The 20,502-nt window shown below is 40.6% G+C and overlaps 2 protein-coding genes across 2 annotated transcripts; one reads left to right on the top strand and one right to left on the bottom strand.

The window, feature by feature from the left end:
- Positions 1-4,813: 4,813 nt before the first annotated feature.
- Positions 4,814-9,142, bottom strand: spcs3 (signal peptidase complex subunit 3). Its single transcript, XM_079553993.1, has 5 exons — positions 8,921-9,142; positions 8,037-8,127; positions 7,041-7,109; positions 6,798-6,913; positions 4,814-5,227 (listed from the first exon to the last, which is right to left on the bottom strand). The coding sequence occupies exons 1-5, from the start codon at positions 9,061-9,063 to the stop codon at positions 5,095-5,097; spliced, it is 552 nt and encodes a 183-aa protein (XP_079410119.1). The 5' UTR covers positions 9,064-9,142; the 3' UTR covers positions 4,814-5,094.
- A 2,895-nt stretch (positions 9,143-12,037) lies between these two features.
- LOC306961168 (ankyrin repeat and SOCS box protein 5-like) lies at positions 12,038-19,278 on the top strand. The gene is made up of 7 exons (XM_079553791.1): positions 12,038-12,456; positions 14,298-14,377; positions 14,750-14,857; positions 15,775-15,928; positions 16,630-16,764; positions 16,968-17,159; positions 18,326-19,278. Exons 1-7 carry the CDS (start codon positions 12,333-12,335, stop codon positions 18,451-18,453), a joined length of 921 nt encoding a protein of 306 aa, XP_079409917.1. The 5' UTR covers positions 12,038-12,332; the 3' UTR covers positions 18,454-19,278.
- Positions 19,279-20,502: the final 1,224 nt, after the last annotated feature.

The raw sequence follows: 20,502 nt of genomic DNA, 5'->3' as shown, positions 1-20,502 counted from the left end.
TAACGTGTCTAAAGTCCAATGCTTTTCAATGGGGGCCTAGCGGTGATATGGAGGTACTGCAGCAACGGCGGAGCAATGGCGGCCCCCACGTTTGTGGTCAAAAAGCAGGGCAGCCAGCGGCCATTGGTGCGCGCGCGGCTGTGTGTGAGCTGCAGGCCTTGTCCTGTCGGACCGCGCACGGTAAAGGCACAACGTGCGAAGCAGATGTGGCTTAATGTATCTACAGAAGAACAGCCACAGCATCGTAACAGTCCGGTTACATCAATAACACGTCAGTTTGAAGTCTCCTGTTGAATATACTTTATTAAAACTGGCTCTTGTGTATTGTTTGTGATCACAGACGATGCAAATACACGTCCGTGGGCAGTACATGAATTTAAATAAAGTGCGTCGGGTGAGGCGGCTAAAGCTAGCTTAATGATAGCTACGGGTCCACAAGCGTTAGCATTCAATAAATACGCAACTTTTACTCCTGGAATCTCTCGTTTGAGCAGCTAAGAATGTGTAGCTCTACGTAGTGGAGCTATTTTGACCCGTTTTCCAAAGTGTAAAACAAGTGACAGTGTTTTCAGCTGCTAAAAAGTTCTTGCTCCTATTAAATAACATGGTAACCGGAAGTGATTTACTCACTTATCGGAATGCGGAAGTGGTTTGCGCATAACCCCTGTTGGGAAACAGCCGTTGTCTCCAACAGCGGCTGTGGCGAGTCTAAATGAATAACTACTCAATCAGCACTGAGTAGAGCGCTGACAGAGCGGCAAAGGAGTGATTCCTCTAAAGGACAGGGTGGCCAGATCATGCAAACGTATCCCCCCAATCTTACTTGTTTCCTTCACTGTAAAATCGGGAGATTCGCGGGAGAAATGACTGCACGGGAGCACCGCGGGAGATAGGGGTAAAAATCGGGAGTCTCCCACGCAAATCGGGAGAGTTAACAAGTATGCCAAACAAGTTACAACTGTACCAGCGTCGCCACAATAATAATAATAAAACCATATACTTAATAGTTCCCACTTTAGAAACACTGAGAAACTATGTAACAGTTACTTTACTGCTCAGTTATAGATTGAAGTACAGCAGTACAAGTGTAAAGACGTGGTGTAATTACATGGAAACATTATCACACCAAATGTATTTCATTCCATGATAGTTTTAACCCTTACCCTAACACAGCATTAAGACTAAATGATCTGGAAAGGCTCGTATGTTCTTTAGATAATGTTGTAAAAAATAAAACAACTGGAGCACCTGGATGACTGAGGCTACTGTTATTTCCAAGCAGAACTGCATTATACATATAATTAATTATTATTAATTATTATCCCTGTTCTTAAATAGACAAGTCTTGGAAAGACTTGGAAAATAGTGCCCTCATTTATTTCTTTTTTTACCCAGATCTATTCGTAGGTTACTTGAGGATGTTTATTCACGATAATGGAGTAAAAGTGCCCAGGAATGACAGTAGGAATTTACCAGAGGTGGTCAGTAAAAGTTGGGCATCTGCACTTTACTTGAGTAGCATTTGTGTGGAGGGTTTTTTACCATTCGCCCTCTATATTTGAAAGATACATATTAGACTTCCTACACCAAATATCTTTGAAGGCACTGCTGTTGTTAACACTTTAAAGATGGCACCAAATTGTTTCCCAAAAGCCAGTCAAATAATGCTTGATAATATAAATAAATGAATAAACTCAGCTCATGTTTAAACGCCAGTGTACAAATGTACCTATTTATGTAAAATACTGAGGGCGTGCTCGTGCAGCGACCTGCAGCAAAGGAATGTCTGTCTCGTTTTTCTTCTCTTTTGGAATAAATGATCCCGTTTTGGATGCCAGGGTGTCGATGGCAGTGCTTCTAACTTGACTGAGTCGTGGCAGAGAAACTTGCGTTGGTTGTTTGGAGGAGTGTCGGGGAAATGGAGTTTATGGTACTGTTTTTGCTGCTGTGGACTGTGTACCATGCCGCGCAGAGTCTCAGGCCTCTTACTGAGGAATCAACGCGTATCCAGTACAGCAGAGAACCCCTTCTTAAATGGGAAAACTCATCCCCTGCCAACCATATTTCGGATCTTTTGCGGAGTATTGACCTATTTGAACACTTTAACTCTCAAAACGCGGTTCCTCGCAAATTGAGGAAGCGGGGCAAAAGGGGCGGCGCGCGCCAGCGGCTGCGGAGACAGCGCTTGAATAGAATTCCCCTGCCGTCTATGATCCTGAATCCTGAATGAATGCACAATCACTCAGGAATAAAGTGGACGAGCTACAGGCTCATGTACGGTTTCAACAGGAATTCAGGGATGTGTGCCTGTTGGCTATTACGGAGTCCTGGCTTACGGATGGTGACTTGCAACCAAATTTGACATTGGACAACTTCGGGGAACCCCTCCGCCTCGACCGTGACGCAGCTGTCACTGGGAAATCCCAGGGCGGGGGTTGTGCCTCTACGTCAATGAGCGCTGGTGTAAAAATAGGTGTGTTTAAGATGCCGTTGCGGCTCGCCTGGATGATCGGTGAGAGTAGCCGGCGCAACGGGGGCGGAGGAAAAAAGTCTGAAGTCAATCCGACCTTCCACATGCAGAGAACAACGAGAGTAGACTCAGATCACGCAGCGTCTCGTTCAGATATCGCGTTCATTTAAAGTTTATCTGATGTCTTGTATTCCTCCACTGGATCACCCCAGGGCTGTGTTCTGTCCCCACTTCTGTATATTTTGTACACAAATGACTGTCGCAGCCGCCATGAGAATCGCCACATACTTAAATTTGCAGATGACTCTGTCATAATTAGTCTTCTGCACGGTGATGAAAAGGAGCATGGTCCTGTTGTTGAGGACATGATACGGTGGTGTGATGACTCATTCTTGCAACTAAATGTTGCTAAGACTAAAGACATGTCTATTGATTTTCGGAGGAAGGTCACATCACCTCAAGCCACTGCGATCAAGGGTCAAAATGTGGAGCTTGTGGGAAAATATACAAATATTTGGGGACGCTGATTGACAACAGGCTCAACTTTAATGAAAACACAGAGAAGCTGTGTAAGAAAGGGCAGCAGCACCTGTTTTGCCTCCGGAAACTGGCTTACTTTCATGTGGACAGGACCATAATGAGACTGTTTTATAAATCTTGTGTCAAGTCAGTGCTAACGTTTTCTATGATGTGTTGGTTTGGTAACCTTAACATCAAAGCAAAAAACTCACTCAGCAAAATTGTAAATTTGAGTGCTAAGATTCTGGGAGCTCCTCAGACTCCACTTTCGGACCTGTATTTTGGACAGGTGACGCGGAAGGCTCTGAGTATTCTGGCTAATGATGCTCATCCTCTTCATGGTGAATTCTGTTACTTGCCTTCTGGTTCGAGGCTTAGGGCTCCATTGGTGGGGAAAAACAGATACAAATATTCCTTCATACCTGTAGCCATCTCCACTCTAAACGCTGAGTATAAAAGGAGTTTACAGGCACCAAATTCAGTGTGAGGGAAAAAAAGTTGTTGTATTCTCTTGTTCTGTTGTAAGGTTTTGCACTTCGGCATCTTGTCTGAACTGGTGAATGAATGCATTTTTATTGTTCTTGTCTGTTTTTATGTATCTATTTTTATGTATCTTGTGCTGCAAAACTAATTGCCCTATCGGGGACATGAAATAAAGTGAAGTGAAGTGAAAATGTGTTTTGTTTTGTTTACTACAGAAGACCCGTCTCCTGGGGCAACTTCTGGGTCCATCAGTGCCCAGCAGATAGAGAGGGGTCGAGTGGGAGTCTACATCTCTCTGGGTCTGATTCTGGGGCTTCTGTTTTCTCCCTGAAGATATGTTTGAAAAAGTGAGAAAAACACTGAACAAATACAACATACACACCCGAGAGGCAACAATACATTCAAGTATAAACGTGTTTGGTTTTACTAATCTGGCTGTATGTGTGTATGAATTGTGCTCTACAAATAAACTTGCCTTGCCATTCCCTTGTCTGAAACTAAATAAAATTCTTAGATTTTCCAACTCCATGTGACTCTTGTTCTAGTTAAGCAATTCATGTGTTTTTTCACTCATTTGATTTTATTTACTGACTTTGTTGAACATTTGCTCTGAGACCCGAATCTTGATTTTAAGACAAACCGCAAATATAACAGGAATTGCAACTTAACAGAAATAAATGCAGTCATAGAACCAGTTTCCAGTGTCTTAGTCAATATAAGATATAAAAGTAAAGTAAAAAAGAGTGAATTGAGTCAAATCGCCAGCCCACAGTTTCATGTGGTTCAGGGGTTTTTTCATGTGTGGTTTCACACTAGTATACTAGCAGGAACAACAAAACCAACTATAAGAATGCTGATCAAGGTTGAAGTTTGGACTCGAGAGCTACAGGTGACTGCAAAAACAGGACTAAATATAGAAAGGTGGACAGCTTTCGTAAAGGGACTATACAGAGTTTAAAAATGTTAAAATGATGTATTTTCCTCCCCCTACATGTTCCAACAATGTCCTAATGTGCAGAATCAGCCCAGACCTGTTCACCACAACTGCCTCTACAATCCTGCACTGTCACTCAAAAAGTCGTATGACCTGGGGTGGCAGTAGTGAGTATAACATGGCCAACTTGCATCTAGCCCCTTTAAGTTAATGTGGTTTCTTTTTACCCAGTCATGCAGCACCCCCTCCATTACCATTTTCTGAGTAGTTCCCGCAGTTGGTGTTTGCAGCCCCATCCTTCATTGTCAGGATGAACTTCAACATTTTGTGAAGGTACAAACATATCCATAATTTGTAGAATATACTATACATTAGTTTGATAGTAATTTGAAAACATACAATCATTTATCTTCGCTCATGATTTATTTCACTTCGGTGGTACCATTTGTCCATCTGTGGAACGAGTATTGACAAACAGTAAACATACTGTATAATATGCAGAATACAAAAGTTTTCAAAACATCAGAAAATGAAACAAACGTACTATTGTAACACATAGTTTGAGCTTTTAACAAACCAAAATTATTCACATCTTTTGACAGAAAAAACATCGTACAAAGCGTCTTCCTTTGTTGTTTCAGATACTTTTACAGTCATGAGTTGAAATCGTTTGGATAACAGTAGTAGTTTAGTAGCTCCTGGTGGTTTCGTAGGATTCTGGGAAAGGCAGGCTGACGTGTCCGTGTCCGGCCACTAGGGGCAGGATTCCAGCGTTCGGCACCACGTTCCAGGAGAGAGTCAGTGTGATGTTTTTATTCGCCCTGTGGAGACAAGACAAGCATATTCCTGAATGTGCTTTATTTTCCTTATGGAGCAGTGGTTTCAACAGGTTTGGGACCGGCTGAATCAAGAGACACACAGCGCAGCAGTCATTTCCAATTCATTCTAGTACTTTAATTAGTTTACTGAGCCTCTATGCTCCTCTGATGACCCACCCCTATGGGCGGACTGGGACTGAAAAACAGCCCTGGACTCTGACCAGCCTGGCCCAAATTAGCGTAATTGTGACACTTCCACAAATACATATTTTAACCTCTTACCCCCCGCCTTAATACTAACGAGTGCATTTTCCCCAATTCGGCTTTTTATTATTATTTTTTTGATTGATATCATCAGCAAAAAGAGCATGAAAGGTGGTCGTAGAAACAGAAGCAAAATCATTAATATAAATAATAAATAATAATGGTCCCAAAATTGAACCTTGTGGTGCAACATACTCCACGGAATTCCTTTTAGATTCATGTTTTTTTATACTGGGCTTTACCCAAATCTAAAAGCTTCTCGACTGGAGAGCAACAATGTAACGCCTCATTTGAAAGCTAAGACCTACAAAAGTGATGGAAAATTTTCATCACGTCGCCACATTTGTCATATTTTTGTTGTTTTTTTAAATAATTTTTTCTATCATTTTTTGACCGTGTTTTTCTCATGTTTTTGTTGACTTTCCATCCTCTTTTTGTCGCTATTTTGATGCTTTTCTTTATAGCTTTTAGATTTGGGTAAAGCTCGGTTGAGGCGGGACCGGTGGCCCTTCTGTGCTCGTCCAGAATGGACATAGGGCCAGTCCGCCCCTGCCTCTTCTCCCACTCACACAGAAAGAGCCGCACTAAAGGTCTAAGATTGGAGCGTTTATCATTCAAAAATTACAACATTCTGCCCAATATAATGTCACCTGGCAACCTTTGAAAACTAACTGTGACAATTGTAAAAGTTATATTTGTAAATTCTGCAAAGAGACCAGACGAGGGACACGGGGCAGCGTCTCAATAACACAATGATGGTTTTGATCTAGGGAAGGCGATATTGAAAACATTTTTTTGGGGCGATAATGATGAAGCGAACATTTTTCATCAGGAAAAGGCAAAAATGTGCAGGCAAACGTCAAAGTTTTGTTTAGTTTCTAAAAAGCTTCTTGACTGAACGCCTCATTTGAAAGAAACTGATTACAACTTTCTTGTCACGTTTGTGCCGTGTTTTTGTCTCTTTTTATGGCACTTTTATGTCGCTCTTTTGTTGTTGTTTTGTGGTTGTTTTTGTACATTTTTTGTAGCTTTTTTCTGATTTTTTTTTTCCATTTTGTCGCTCTTTTGTAACTTTTTTGTTGCTTTTTCACCCTCGTTTACGTCGCTGCTTTGGTGCTTATTTTTTTCTAGATTTGCGTTAAGCCAAACTGGAGAAAATGTGTATAGTATATATTTCTTATTTTTTAGCTGCTGTTTTTGCAACTTGTTCCAAACAGCGATTTAAACATAATCTTGTAGACGATATATTGCCCACCTCTATTTTGGTCACTGTAGTACTTTACACAGTGACAAGAATTCTGCATTTTACCTCAGTCCGTTTCCATCATCGAAAAAGAAGTATTTGGATTTCATGTCTCTGAGGATGAGTTTGGTGCTTTCTCCTCGAAGAACAATCTTGTCCCACAGCACCACCTGGTTCAACGCCTGACAGGGAGAGCAAAACAATCACCTTTTCATACCACATAAATGACTCATTTCACTTGTCAGGGAAAAAAAAAGGAGTTTAATAATTAAAATGAGTAGTTATTGTCAACAAACAGGCGTGACTTACATTGTTCCTTGTTGCATATTCCGCAGAGAGATAGAGGAACAGCTGTTTTACGTTCCAGTCAAAAATTGGCTGCAAATGTGATCAAAGTTAAAGAGAAAAACTAGAAGTGAAGAAAAAAAAAAAGTCTGTATAAGCTCTCGGTTGCCCAAGCAATAGTTAATTTAAAAAGTAACCTCATATCCTCATAATCATGCGTAGTAACCATGTTTTGTTAACAGTCGAAGGCCCAGAGGGGCAACATCGGCTCCAGGATCTCCCAAGTCCCAACCAATGGCCACTTGTAGCAGAGATTCACGCCGCCGCCGCTAGGGGCCGACATAGGCCATTGCTGTAGCACCTCCATATAGTGGCGGCAGAACAAGCTAGTTTTACATTGCATAGCATTGGACTTTAGACACGTTCTTAACAATTGTAATAATAATAATAATAATAATAATAATAATACATAAGTCTTATATAGCGCTTTTCAAGGAACTCAAAGACGAAAATGAGACAAACTAACAAAGATGGGAGAGCTATTGTAGGTGAGCTGAAACAAGCGAGTTTGGAGCTGTTTTTTGTAGGTGGCCAGTGAGTCTGAGTTTCTGATGTGGATGGGGAGTGAGTTCCAGAGGTTGGGGGCCTAATTTTTTTTTTTTACTTTCTACAGCTAGATATTGCTCCTGTGATAACACTGGGTTAGGCACTGTTAAAGGGACCAGGCTGGTTTTCGTAAGAACATATTTAGAAATCTCGTACTAATGAGGCCCGGACTGTTAGCATTGGCGCTGCGCGGCTATGACGTCACACAAGGACCGAGTCTACAATGATGATCCCGCCCTTATGCCCTTTTTAGGAACATGCTACGTCAAAGCTGGGGAGGAGGAGTCTGTAAATCCGCCATGATTTCCCCCTTGAACGTAGTTATTTTGTCAAACGGGGAGGAGTGAGTAATGACGGTCTATTAACATTATGTCTATTGTCCCAACAGACAAAAATCAATCAATGAAAACAAATATCGATCAAAAGGATATCAGCCGAGAGGTCAAATGTGATGAAACCCAAGTCGCTGCGTTCTCTGGGGCCGGTGAAGTCGTCGACATTTTTCCTGTGAGTCACAAAAATGAGAGAAAATTCAATTAAGATTAATATTGCACATTTTCTCCATTAATTCATACAGTGTTTTACAACCATAATTATGTGACTCGGCTCAAATATAGTTTAAAATCAATGTGAAATCTAGTTTCGGCAAACAGTTTAATTGAGGGACACACAGTACTTGAAGTCACTGACGGGATAAGCTTAGTAGTACTAAGTAAGAGTAGCTTTACTTTTAAATCATTTTGCTCGAGAAGAAGAAGAAGTCAAAAGTAGTGACCAAAATAATCACTTACGTCGGGGGAGAAAAGACAGTTTGAGCGTAAAACGATTCAGCAAATACATAATTTATGAGAAACAAAAGCTTTTGACAGATTTACTCACTGAGGAACGAAAAACTATTACTCAAGTAAGAGATATTTCATCATTATTACTACTCAAGTAGAAGTAAACAGTACAATATGGTTAAACTACTCTAAGAGGTATAATTACTCAATGTAACAAAGTACTACTGGCCTCTGTGAGTACCTTACTATGCCACATGCATTTGTTTCGTTAAATATACAGCCTAATCGGTGACTTATCCATGAATATGCCCTATTCCTTTGGCCCTATGAAAAGCTATGCTACATTTTTGGGCTAACTTCTTATCTGCTACGCGTCCTGTGCACATCTAACATAAAGCAGGGTCACAACATGGGCTCAAAATCAAATAATAACGCCAAATATCATGAAAAATCTACATGTATCGCGCATGCACAGGGGTTTATTCGCAGACAGCTGTCGAGAGCGGCGGTTCTTACAGCATGACTCTGGAGACGTGTATGTCCACAGGAACTCTTCTGTCTTTAAACGCCGTCGTGATGAAGCAGCCGAAAGTCAGGGCCGCCATAACACTCAGGGAGAAGGCAAACAACGAGTTCGCCCTCGATAAAACCGTGTTCATCTTTAAATAAAACCTAAAATCCCAGAAAATGAGAAGAACGGAAATCTAAAGTGAATGAGGCCGATTGTAAATCACATGCAAAGCGTAACATGAGAGAAATACATCCGGTTGGTTTTCAAAATAAAAGGGATTAAGAATTTATACCTTTGGCTTATGGACGCTATAAATACAGTATAAACCGATTATAAGCATAAGTTGTACATACGTTAATTGATAATAAATAAGATCCATTAATATATCAGTCTGCAAAGTACAATAGAAGAAGCTTTACTTAATTGTATTTCCGGTTTTGTGTGTAAACAATTCTAACTTGACAAAGAGAAAAGGCGGAAACAACAAAGCGTGAGTAAGCGGAAGCGAATTGCGGTTTTCCGTGCATTTATTTGAAAAACAAATATCAAAGCTACAAATTTGACTAATTTCTACATTTTTATGAAAAGTTAAACCGTTTAGATTTTTTAAATGGGTCTGAATTAGTTTTTTATAAGACTGATCGGCGGTAACGTCGTTTGCGTGCTCGTCTGCGCTGCCCCCTAGTGTCCACAGTCATCACCTGCATCGGATAGGTTGGTATTTGAATACATTTAACCCGATTTAACCCCAAGTTTAACCGAGCACAAGAGTCAAAATAGCGGCGAAAACAAGAGGTAAACAATGATGAAAACGCAACAAAAAACAACATTTAAAAAAAGCGGCTAAAAAAAATGCAACAAAACGCGACAAATCAACTAAAAACCAACTAAAACCAACAAAAAAGTTACAACAAAAGCAAAAAAAATTACCAAAAAGTGACGAAAAAGACAAACAAAATGACAACAACATGGCAACAACGCAAGGAAAAATCTTGAGGTTTGTAGGTCCTAGCTTTCACATGAGGCGTTACTCTTGCCCATATAGGCTGTAAGCTTCAGTCGAGAAGCTTTTAGATTTGGGTAAAGCCGAATGGGAGAAAATGTGCTCGGTTAAAGTGGGGGTTAAGAGGTTAATTAATAGGTTGATAGGTTCCTGTCTGGTCTTTGTGCGTGCCATCAGTCACACAAAACGACTAAAGATGTTGTTAGCATTTGGCCCCTCCCAATGTATTCCTATAGCTTCAAACGGGGTGAAGTTCACAGGCAGGCACGGGTACGTATCAACTCGTCTAAGCTCAGGTAAGAACATATCTCGGTATGGAAAAACGGTGGCCTGTTCCTTTAAAGATCAAACTCCACGCTATTTGTCTAAAGCATTTTTTGGCAGACTTTTTCCATAGTAATGCACACACAATTGTTGATGTAATATCGCAAAACAACTCAAATGTGTGCATCCATCTTCAACTTCTTATCTGGGGACAAGTTTATCGGGCGGCAGTCCAAGCAGAGATACCCACACTTCCCCTCAGAGTCAGGATACGTTCCTCCCCCTCCTCCTCCCAAGGTGTTTCCCAGGCCGAAGAGGCACATACATAAACCTCCTTTTGATGGTGCATTCTCCTGATGAGATGTGCCTCGCTTTACAGGTCCTCAGATAGGTGTCCACTGGCAGGAAGACACATTTGTGACCTCCCATAAGTGCGTTGTGAGCACAGTAACCTGGGTGGAGCTCAGAGTAGAGCTGCTACTAACACTTCCACATCGAGAGGAACCAGCTGAGAGGCACCACCGACACGTCTTCTGTCACTACATTCATAAATCTCTTCTAGACTTGTTATTTCCTGGTAACTCTAGTCTTTATATTCACAATCACAGCCTTTCCTAATCAAGCTCGACTACCTTAAATTCTGGCTTGTCTCCAACACTGTGTGATAACAATCTCTTTATTAATGAACGCCTTTTGAGCGCAGTGATTGGATGATGCTTCAAATATTTGGCTGACATGATTCAGACAACAATGGAGGTATGTCATTATAAGATAGGATGAGATAGATGATAAAACTTCATAGATCTTACAGTGGAGAAATTCATGTAATATACATTGTATTAAAATAATGTCTATTTGCACCTCTTTGAAACACTGATTGAGCCGGTGCTGCATAAAACCCACAGTGAGGTTCAGATAGTTGGAGAATGTAATAACTTTAAGGGTTGTGTAAATTTGGCAAAATTTAGAGTTGAATATAGATGTTATAGGTGTTTGTTTTGCTTATTTTAATCCATATTCTTGGTCAGTTTTGTGGGCAGCATATAAAAATATATTTCTTTTTTCAGAAACTAATGAATATAACATATTACTTTCAGAAAATACCAGAATATAATAGTCATTGCAGTTCAAGTAACTCGAGTTACAAGTGCATTTAAATGTAGAGAACGAAAAAAAGCCAAACTCCTCCCAAATAATGGACACTGATGTATAAGATGTGCAGTTGTTTGTAGCTAACGTCATCAAAACAAAACCGAAAGAGTGGAGGAAAGAGGAAAAGGTCTCTTTGACTGCAGTTTTTCTTGGATAAACTACTTTAAGTTTATATTTTTCCAAAAGTAACTCAGAATTAACTCAAAATAGTGCAACTCAGTTACATTTCTTAAACAGTAATATGTAATACAAACACATAAAATTGTTATAGCTTTAACTACTAATACAGAATATATCACCGTTTTAAAGCAACTTGCCCAACACTGTTGATAGTTTACAATACAGTTCAACCTACCTCTGTTCTAACCACATCATTAGATGTGTCATATAAACAACATAATAAACCAAACCAAACCTAACTAATAATTACATGTACATAGTTGTATATTAATTTAACAATTAATATTTAACAACAATAATTTTTATTATTTATCAAAGTACATGTTATGTTTCATGTTTCATGTTTCGGTTTGTTTACCTGTTCTCTAACAATGGCAATAAAAACGATTCTGATTCAGCTTTATGATCAATTAAGCTGTAAATTCAACATATTTAGGACATTGGTCGAATTATCCCTCTAATCTTTACACATTTTCTCTGTCTTCGTGTAAAACTCAATCCTTCCACAGTGTCCGTGCGTTTCTATTTCCGTCCTGACTGCAGGGGTCCGCGCATCAGAAATAACCTGGCTCGGTCAACACGTGGGCGTTCATGTGAGGCGAGTCACGTGCATGTTCTGGAACAACAACAAACCCTCTTTTCCAATCAGAGCCCTCGATTCTGTCCACGTCTCACCTTGCAGCCAATCGGAGGACTCCGTTCTCCCCACGCCCCGCCTCCCCCTGCACTTTGTGCCCACTGCGCTTCTCGTATCACGGTAATTTGGGCGCGTGTGAGTCAGAAAACACTGCACCTCTGCGGGGGGAGAGCCAGCCGTCATGCCCGAGGTACCGACTGCAGCTGCCGGGGTGTCCCGGAAAAGAGGCGCGGAGCCCGGGGAGCCGCCTCCGGGACACGAGCGGGAGGCGAAGAAAGCCTGCTGGGGCATCCTGACCAGCCAAGGTCGGTACTGCGCTCTGGGAAAGTGTGATTTTATGCTGTGAAAAGAGTTACTGCTGCAGGGGGGCGGACTGTGACCTGAGAAAACCTTGAAGCAAATACTTAATGATGATTAAATTGGTAAGTTGCAACAAAAGGAAAACAAGAAAAACAAAATTACATAATTCTCAATATAGACAGACCTATGAATCAAAGAGAGGGGAATTACTTGGAAACGTAAAACTGAACTCATATTATACTCTAAAATAGCCTACAAATGCATGATCGAGATAAAGAAACCAACAACAGTTCACTTGATCTTATGCTTCATTGGCTTATATAACTGATAAACTGCTGTACTTGTGCAAAGAGACTAAAGGTAAGCCTCGTGTGGGCGGTAACTTGTGAATACATGTGTAATAACTATTGGTAATAACGCAGCAAGTACCACATAAACAGGGAATAGTCTGACTGTAGATGGATCTAAGTGCACAAGCAGTGTTGTGTTTAATGCTAAATCTGTTCGGATTGAGTTGTTGGCGCAGATAGATAGTGCAAAGTCATTACGGCAAACTCAATTATAAAGCCTCAGTAAAGAATTTAGTCAGGACAAGATATCAATACTTGAATTGCTTTAATGCCATATGTACTGTAATGTTGGCCCCATGGAGACAAATCACAATGATCTTTATAGAAGTAGTTAAAGAGAACAGTGTGTATGTCATAAAAAGTTGCTGTGGCATGTTACAGGTCCTAGCAAAAGAAATTTGAGAGCAAAGTCCTTTCAATTTGTATATTACAGCTGGGAATAGCGCTTGGTTGAACATGTTTTGTTCCACTCCTTTGACATTTTCAAAAAGTAATGCAAACAATATCCAAATAAATCACAAATGAACAAATTACACACACAAAAATAGACAAGAATTAACCTTAAAAGTGTATAATATAAAGAAAGGAGAGTTGTTATTTTCATTTTCTATTTGAGTAGGCTCAGATGTGGAAGCCTGCATTGTGACATTATGTAATTCTTTCGATACTAATAACATTCAAACCTCTATCTGAGACCGTAGAGATAATATCCTCATGTGATTTGAATTTTCTAATTGATATTTACATTTAGAGGCCACGCAACTCGAGATTTTAAAGGGAGAGAGGGGGATCATGTGTTCACTGTGGCATATGACCTTTTCAAAATGGCCGCTGTTTACTGCTCATGTTCTGGTTTGGATCTAGAGGCTTGTTAATGTTTTACCAGAGCCTTTTCCCCATGAGTTAGTTCACACCACTGGCTAAGTCTGCTTTCTTACTAATTAGTATGCTACTTTTTTCGAGACAGTGTGTTGCTTTTGTTCTTCTTCTTTTGTCAATTGAACCACAAGCTGCAGGAGAGATTTTTATTGAACTGAAATGACTTATGTCTACAACTGGCTGGACGTACCATGGGGCGATGGAGACATGGGTATGATAAGAGCGTGAATGTTTTTAAGCTCGAGCTAAAGGCTACCTCAGCTGTGAAGGAAGCTGTAGCACTAAATATATCTATCGGAGGAATGCCGTGTCTGTTTTTGGGTCAGTGGGACGCACGGATGCAACTTGCCCTCACTTACTGGAAATGTCAGCAGGATTTAGTATTTAGAACTATAATTTCTCATGGTATATGTTATAGTTGTGACATGTTTGATGGCAGAGTTTCCCATGTCTATACCCGTTTATTAATGTCCCAATTTATAAGACAAGGGATTGAAAATAATATTCTAGAAAAATGTGAAAATCAATTTGCACAACCTCATCTCACAAATAAAGTCGCATGCTGCTTTTGTAAACGAGACTATCCCTAGTTTAATTCCTTCACATATTTTGTTCAGGTTCGTGGGCCGACCGCTCTCCTCTTCACGAAGCCGCATCTCAAGGACGACTCCTCGCGCTACGCACTCTACTCAACCAGGTCCGTACGAATTATAGAGTTAGTCGGCCTTCACATATGCCTCACAAATATTTACTGACCGTTATCATATTTTACTGTCAAACTGGAACATTTGGCGCCGACCTTCTATACGACTTGTGGCCGAGGTTATCTAACTCTCTTCATGTGGAAGTATCCCCAGACTATGAATGATCAATGCTCTAAATACTGTATTGACTGTTCAAATGTCTCCAGGCCTGTATTAGCAGTAATAAACTTCTTCCACTTAAGACATCCAGCCTCTCCATTCACATTTCCCTGGACTACTTTAGTATGAACGATGAATGCCATCACGTCACTTGGCTCTTGTTCTTAAACTCTAAAATGCATGATTTAATCGGTCTTCATCTTCAGGGATATCCAGTGAACATCGTGACCATAGACCATGTGACCCCTCTACATGAAGCCTGTCTGTCCGGACACGTGGCCTGTGTCAGGGCTCTGATCAACGCTGGAGCAAATGTAAGAAACGCACCGACTTCATACAGTTGACACTAGTCTAATCAAATGCCTAAAAACGGAGAGGTGGAGTTGTTAAGTGCTGGTAATATTAATTCTAGTGCTGTCAATCAGGTATTTTTTATTGAATTAATCACAGTCGTGATTAGTGATGGGCAAGTGAAGCCTTGTCTTTGAGGCTTTGCTAGCAAATATGTGTGTAGCTTCGAAGTCTCTGAGCTGTTTCATTCTCTTTGAACACTGACCTCTTGTGGACAAACTTTATTATTGTGACTTCTTATAAACAACTGAAGCACCAACACAATCATGTGTTTCAAACAGACGCGTGGCCGTTTTATTATTTACAGCCTGATATTGAGGTTTGAATGATCAAATCAATCATAGGCCGATAAATAAGAGTCATTTTCTTTGTGTCGTGGGTCTGTGCTTCATGGAGCTCCAGTGGGCGGGGCCTCAAGACATCAAAGCGCAATCTTGTTACTTCATTCAGTCAGAGCTAATTCTAGCACTATTTGCTATAGATGGGGCTCCTTATGTTTCCCTCGCCTGATCAGCTCCACGCCTGCTTTTGTATCTGTTCAAAGGCAGGATTCTGGCTGGCCCACAGCCACTTTCTCCACATGAACGCGGTTAAATCATTATGTAAAAAGGTCAGACACATCGTAATGTGTGTGCTCAGATACAAGAGTGTATTTGGTCAAAACAATGCGATAAATTTGCGATTCATTCATGATTAATGCACTAATTTCTTTCTTCTTTTTTCGATTAATCGTGAGTGAAAGCTATAACTTTGACAGCCCTAATCAATAGTGGCTTTGCCCAAGGACACAACAATAGTTTCCATGCGTTTTTGTTTATTGTTTTGTGTATTATTTTTGTAAGTTTCTGTCTGTAACTTGTTCAGTTTTTTGTTGCTGCAGGTGAATGCGACGACCATCGATGGTGTGACCCCTCTCTTTAACAGCTGTGCGTCGGGCAGCTCAGTCTGTGTCGAGCTGCTGCTGCAAAACGGAGCCAACCCCCGAACCGCACTCGCCCACCACCCGTCCGCTCTGCACGAGGCCTGCAAGAGAGGTACCACCAAGTCACGCAGAAGTTGAGCATAATGTATTCAGATCAGGTCAGTACAGTTGGCTTTATTGCTTATTCTACCACGTGGAAAACACATACAGATAATCAAATTAAATCACTCTCAAATTCTCAAAACAACACAGAAACTATAGATACAGATGGCATCTTTGGGAACCCCCACAGATAGTCCTGTTAGAGGGGGAAACAACTCATTAACGACAACTACCTGAACAAGTGCTAACATTAGCTTCAAGATACCAGCTAATCGCTGGTAATAAGCTTCAAGTGCAATTTTTCCACTTCTGTGTCCAGCAGAAGTGAAGAGCCGGCAAATTTTCTAATGCAAAAAACCTTCATAAGGATCTGATTTTGACTCTACTTTAAGTGTGTTGTATTTGTTATTTATAGTCTGTTAGAGAGTTCAGCCTCTTTACAGCCTGGTAGAGAAAGTTGTCCTTCAGTTAGTTGGAACTGGGTTGGATCAAGACTCCGTAGTCTCCTCCCTGATGGTAGGACTGGTAGATACTGTGAGATGGGGCAGTTTTCTTCCGGATGGCAGGATTGAAGAAGCTGTGAGATGGGCGTGGGCTCTCCCTCTGAAATAATCACGTCCGCTCTTCGAATGCCAAGCTGTGATTCACGTTGCTGGTTTTGTTTTGGATACTAGAGTACTCTTGTCCTTTAAATTGCTCCTTATTTTGTAGGCAGCAGAGAGTGTTTGGAGTCCCTTCTGTCCCGTGGAGTGGACCCTGATTATGACGTGCCTCATTTAGGCTCCGCGCTCTACATCAGCTGTTTACACAAACACTCAAGCTGCACCAAGACCCTGCTGCACAAAGGTGGGTTCAAAAACATAGAGGTCATCAACGTCAAAACATACAGACTATGTATAGGATTACTACGCCCCGCTATCGCTATGGCATTGTTTGTGATAAGTTTATGATGAAGTGAGAGTCAAACCACTAGTTAGTTCACTTATATGGGAAATAGTGTGTGGACATTCTATGGTTTTGTATGACTAAATGACTTGTTTACCCTTTAGGTGCCAATGTGAATAGAGGCAGAGGAGAGGACACGCCCCTCCACGCGGCTGTGGCCAGTGACTGTGAGGAGCAGGTGTCTTTGCTGCTGGACTTTGGTGCAGATGTGAACCTCAGAAACAGCAACAACCTGCGGCCTGTGGAGCTGGCGCCCCCAGGTGGAAAAGCCCTGCAACTGTTAAAGGCACACAATGGTAGGGCATCACTTAAAGACACTACACCTGATTCTTGTTGAGGAACAAATGTAGTTTTTCCTCCTTTTGTATATTGTAAACTCAGACATTTGTGGGAAAACATTGTGGAGCATTTGTATCAATTTAATGAACCCTCAGGCGTGTTTTCTAGCATTTCTGTGAAATTGACCCTGAAAAGTGACTCTGCAAATTGTGAAATGTGTCTATAAACTCGTCCCTGTGAAGAATTGGGATATTACAAATATGTTAGAAAAGTTAGGAATGAGTTTGGACCACAACTAACATGTTAATTTAGTGGTCTCCTTTTACATTGTTTGTAATTCAAGAAAAAGTCAGACATAAGCCCTTTAAGACACTATATTTGATCAAATATAGGCTAGACATGACAACTTGTTAATATACAAGCTTGTCAGCCCACCAGCTAAATTAAGGACAATAAAACTTAAAAACAAGGGACAAAAGGCACTCAAACTGGTCAAAGCTAACCCGTGACTAAACTAGGTCTTGAACAAACGCTAAACCAGGAACTAATGTCAACCGTGCCTGATGTAGTCTGAGTACTGATGTTGTGAATAGTCACCCCTATGTCTAAATTTATGAACTTACCCAAGGTTGTTTCAGTAATTGCTACCTTGTGACTCCTTACGGCACCACTCAGTGGCTCTTGCAAGGTTGTACAAACATGCTTTGGATATTATTTGCAGACGGTGCCCTTATAGTTTAAATAAAATGAGAACAAAGTAGCAAAATGCAGTGGCTTCAAAATACATCACTCTGGCTGTTATGGATATATTTCATTTGTAATTTTAGTCCATTTATCTCCAATCGAAAGCTCAGAGGGAATAGGGATTTTGCGGTGGCTGCACCAAGGTTTTTAACTCTCTTCTTAAAACACACTTGTTTACTTTGGTCACAACCTGATTTTTTGATATTTTGTCACATTTTGATTTAATTGTATTTGATTTACTTTATTGTATTGTATTTACTTTTCTAGTCTTTGTGAGAATTTTGTTTCCCAGAAAAGGTCAAATTGCGAGACTTGTTTTCATGACTGGGATTGCCGACTTCAGAATGTATCCTTAAATAAATGTGAATTAAAAATCTATTTGTTTTGTTATCATAGTTTATCATAACAAAACAGTAATAACGCCATGTTGTTTTTTCAGTTTCCCCTCGGACTCTGTGTGAACTGTCCCGCATCCACATCAGGAATCTGATTGGTCGATCCAGACTCAAGTTTCTCCAACAACTTCCCCTTCCTCCTTTACTCAAGCAGTACCTCGAGCACACGTAAGCGACAGGCAAATTGTATCAAAACCTCAACTCCATATTTATTTACAAGAATGGAACTTTCATTGTGCCAAAGTGTTCTATTTGTTCATTCATTGCCATAATTTTTGGAATGTAAAATACAGTCTTAACCACGTGCTCTGTGTACAGCTCATGTTGACCAGTTTAAAGGCGATGGTCTTGTAAATAGTAAAACTCTCTGAGATATCACATCCACAGCTTGAAGCAGACAGGAGTCGAGCTTTGTGAGGCGACTGTGGCTCATGATCAGAGCATTTGACTCTCCACTGTATGTACAGTGTAAATGTGAAGTGTGAGCGGTGTTTTCATCCATCTACCCCAGGGAAGCTTCAGAAACGCTCTGTGACTTGTGTCTGTGAAAAGCGCTATGCAAATACATATCCTTATCTTTGTGTTAAGTACGTATGCTACTTTTAGCTTTAGCTTTACTTGGAGTTAGATTCTGCTTTGTGGTTATGTAACCCCAGGGATTAGTTAGTAGGCTATGCTCCTCAGTGTAGTCATGTGGATCATAAATACACACACAGACACACACACATGGCTAATTTGCTTCGTTTCGCATTCACTCTCACAAACACCCACTTCTTCATATGTCCGTGCACATAGACACTAGATGCATGGCGGCCGAAGTGTCTTGCCCAAGGACACAACAACAGTATGCTCTGATTGAAGCTGCAATCAAGCGCCACTGAGCCACTGTGACAGATTGGCTTCTGTCTCAAAACTTTGAGTCATATTTTCATGCCTCATGTTTCTATTCTCTCATCATGTCCATGTGGATTGTGTCTAATGTAAATACTAATAAATTATGAGACGCGAACTCTGTCTGAATGGTTTTTACTTAAAAGAAAATCTGAGGTGTTTTTATACAGCTGTATATTCAGTTAAATATGTTCCTTTATTATTTATGTATAGTTTGATTACGTATGGGGGGGAGGTATCAGAAGGAGACCCCTGGAACGACTGAGGACACGTTCAAGGAACTATGGGGTCTCTCCTGCTGGAGCTGGAGCCCAGGAGAAAGCAGACCAGGATCTACAAACGTGCAAAAGGGTGCATTGCAAGCTAATTTTAAGATGTTTGCACCCTCGGTTTTTGTTTTAAAATTTCTTTTCACAAAGTATTTTAATGAGGTGGATCTCTATCTTCACCCTTTTGAAACTCTGACACACCCAGTCAATTTTTCTTGAGCTGGTGCTGGGGTTAGGGTAGTCTCAGAGTGTGCTGCCTTTATGACCCAGCACTTGATAAGCAGAAGAAGATGGATGGATAACAACAAAAAATACAATGCTATTAAAAAAATTATAATACTATTAAGGCAAAAAGTTCAGTTTAATTTTGAGGGTAGTGTGAGGACAAACTGATACATGTTGAAAGTACCCGGAAAAGGTCTTGCTTTCAGATCCAGTTTGAACATTCCTCTCGTGTACTATAAAGCTTTTGACACGTCACTGGAGTACTCATTGTCCTCACGACACGTGCCATTATGGGGCTCATATGTGGGCAGGAGAACTTGAATGACAGGTTGGCTGTCGGAAACGTGAAGTTCAGGAACAAACACACACTATGGGCACATAAGACTGAAATTAAATAAGACTGAACACCATATAGCCTAAATACTTACACCCTACCATCTAAAAATAACCTAAAATCCTCTTCTGATGTAATGTAGTACTTTATTTGTTTATATTTAAGCATGTCTTTGCTAAGAATATACTTCTGCATTTTTCAGGATCAGGTTTTGCTTGTTATACTTGGATACTATGGATCACTGTCGGCATGGCATTGACTTAAGTGCCAGTGTATGACGTGGCTATAACACAGTCAGCTTTGAATGAAATATGTTCTGACCTCACCCAATAGTCCAATTATAACACTTGGCAAACCTTTCTATTGTCTCCACACCCTATACACACACAACACATTCACTTTATATCATACAATGAAGGTATTAGCAAGAGCTGGAGAATAGATTTCTCAACGTAATAGTATGAAGTAGGACAGTAGGCTTATGTCCAGACAAGAGCTTGGG

Source organism: Gobius niger (genome assembly GCF_951799975.1).
Source record: "Gobius niger genome assembly, chromosome: 3".
In the NCBI taxonomy this organism is placed as follows: domain Eukaryota; kingdom Metazoa; phylum Chordata; class Actinopteri; order Gobiiformes; family Gobiidae; genus Gobius; species Gobius niger.
This window is presented reverse-complemented; position numbering and strand designations above follow the sequence as displayed.